This window comes from Manacus vitellinus, unplaced genomic scaffold, assembly GCF_001715985.3.
Source record: "Manacus vitellinus isolate BGI_N305 unplaced genomic scaffold, ASM171598v3 scaffold_214_pilon, whole genome shotgun sequence".
Classification (NCBI taxonomy): Eukaryota; Metazoa; Chordata; class Aves; order Passeriformes; family Pipridae; genus Manacus; species Manacus vitellinus.
The window spans coordinates 24,122-25,304 of record NW_021939504.1 but is presented as its reverse complement, the minus strand read 5'-3'; the positions used below and the strand labels follow the sequence as shown (position 1 = coordinate 25,304).

The 1,183-nt window shown below is 64.0% G+C and overlaps 1 protein-coding gene across 1 annotated transcript in view; it reads left to right on the top strand.

Moving 5' to 3' along the window:
• LOC103753838 (non-receptor tyrosine-protein kinase TYK2-like) overlaps window positions 1–1,183 on the top strand; it is a 12,078-nt gene that overhangs the window by 2,741 nt on the left and 8,154 nt on the right. The window contains 3 exon segments of the mRNA XM_029959623.1: window positions 623–817; window positions 918–1,069; window positions 1,071–1,075. Of these exon segments, the coding sequence (XP_029815483.1) occupies window positions 623–817; window positions 918–1,069; window positions 1,071–1,075 (352 nt within the window).

Here is a 1,183-nt window from a genome sequence, read left to right as displayed (position 1 = left end):
CATTCCCGTCCCAATCCCTGGCAGCATTCCAGTCCATTCCATCCCAATCCCACCCAGCATTCCAGTCCATTCCCATCCCAATCCCACCCAGCATTCCAGTCCATTCCCATCCCAATCCCAGGCAGCATTCCAGTCCATTCCCATCCCAATCCCACGCAGCATTCCAGTCCATCCCCATCCCAATCCCACCCAGCATTCCAGTCCATTCCCATCCCAATCCCTGGCAGCATTCCAGTCCATTCCCATCCCAATCCCACCCAACATTCCAGTCCATCCCCATCCCGATCCCACCCAGCATTCCAGTCCATTCCCATCCCAATCCCACCCAGCATTCCAGTCCATTCCCGTCCCAATCCCACCCAACATTCCAGTCCATTCCCATCCCAATCCATCCCACAGCAGATGCTTCCCAGGCTTCTCCTGGGGCTCTCTGGGCATCCCAAGTTCCTTTCCAGCTTATCCCAGTTTGCCCAGAGCCTTTCCCAGCATCCCCATCCCTGTCCCACCCCACACCATCTCCAGGCTTTTCCCGGGGCCCCACCTCACCCCGGTTTCCCCAGTGCCCCCCAGGACCCTTCCAGCGGCTGGAAAACCTGGAATTCTGCCCTCTGCCCCTCGGCAGGGCGCGGAGCCCTTCTCCCAGCGCGGCTATTTCGGGAGGAGGGGCCGGACCAAGGATTCGGATGCCAAGGCCCCGGCGCGGCCGCCGGAGCCCAACGAGCCCCCCTGGTGCCACTTCTGCGACTTCCGGGAGATCACCCACGTGGTGGTGAAGGAGTCCCGGATCAGCATCCACCGGCAGGACAACAAGTGCCTGGTGAGCCCTGCCGGGGTCCCGGCAGCGCCGGGGGAGGGACGGGAGGGTGTTCCCAGGTTTGGGGCGCTCGGGGCTCAGCCCTGGTGGTTGCTGTTGGCAGGAGGTGGCTCTGCCGTCGCCGGGGCTCGCCCTGTCCCTGGTGTCGCTGGTGGACGGATATTTCCGGCTCACGGCCGATTCCAGCCATTACCTGTGCCACGACGTGGCCCCGCCCCGGCTGCTCCTGAGCGTCCGCAACGGCATCCACGGGCCCATGCAGTGAGTGGCTGCTTCCCGGGGGAAAGGGGGGTGATCCTGATCCTCGGGGCTCATCCGGAGCTGCTCCCTGTCCTGAGGGCTCATCCAGGGCTGCTCCCTGTCCTCGGG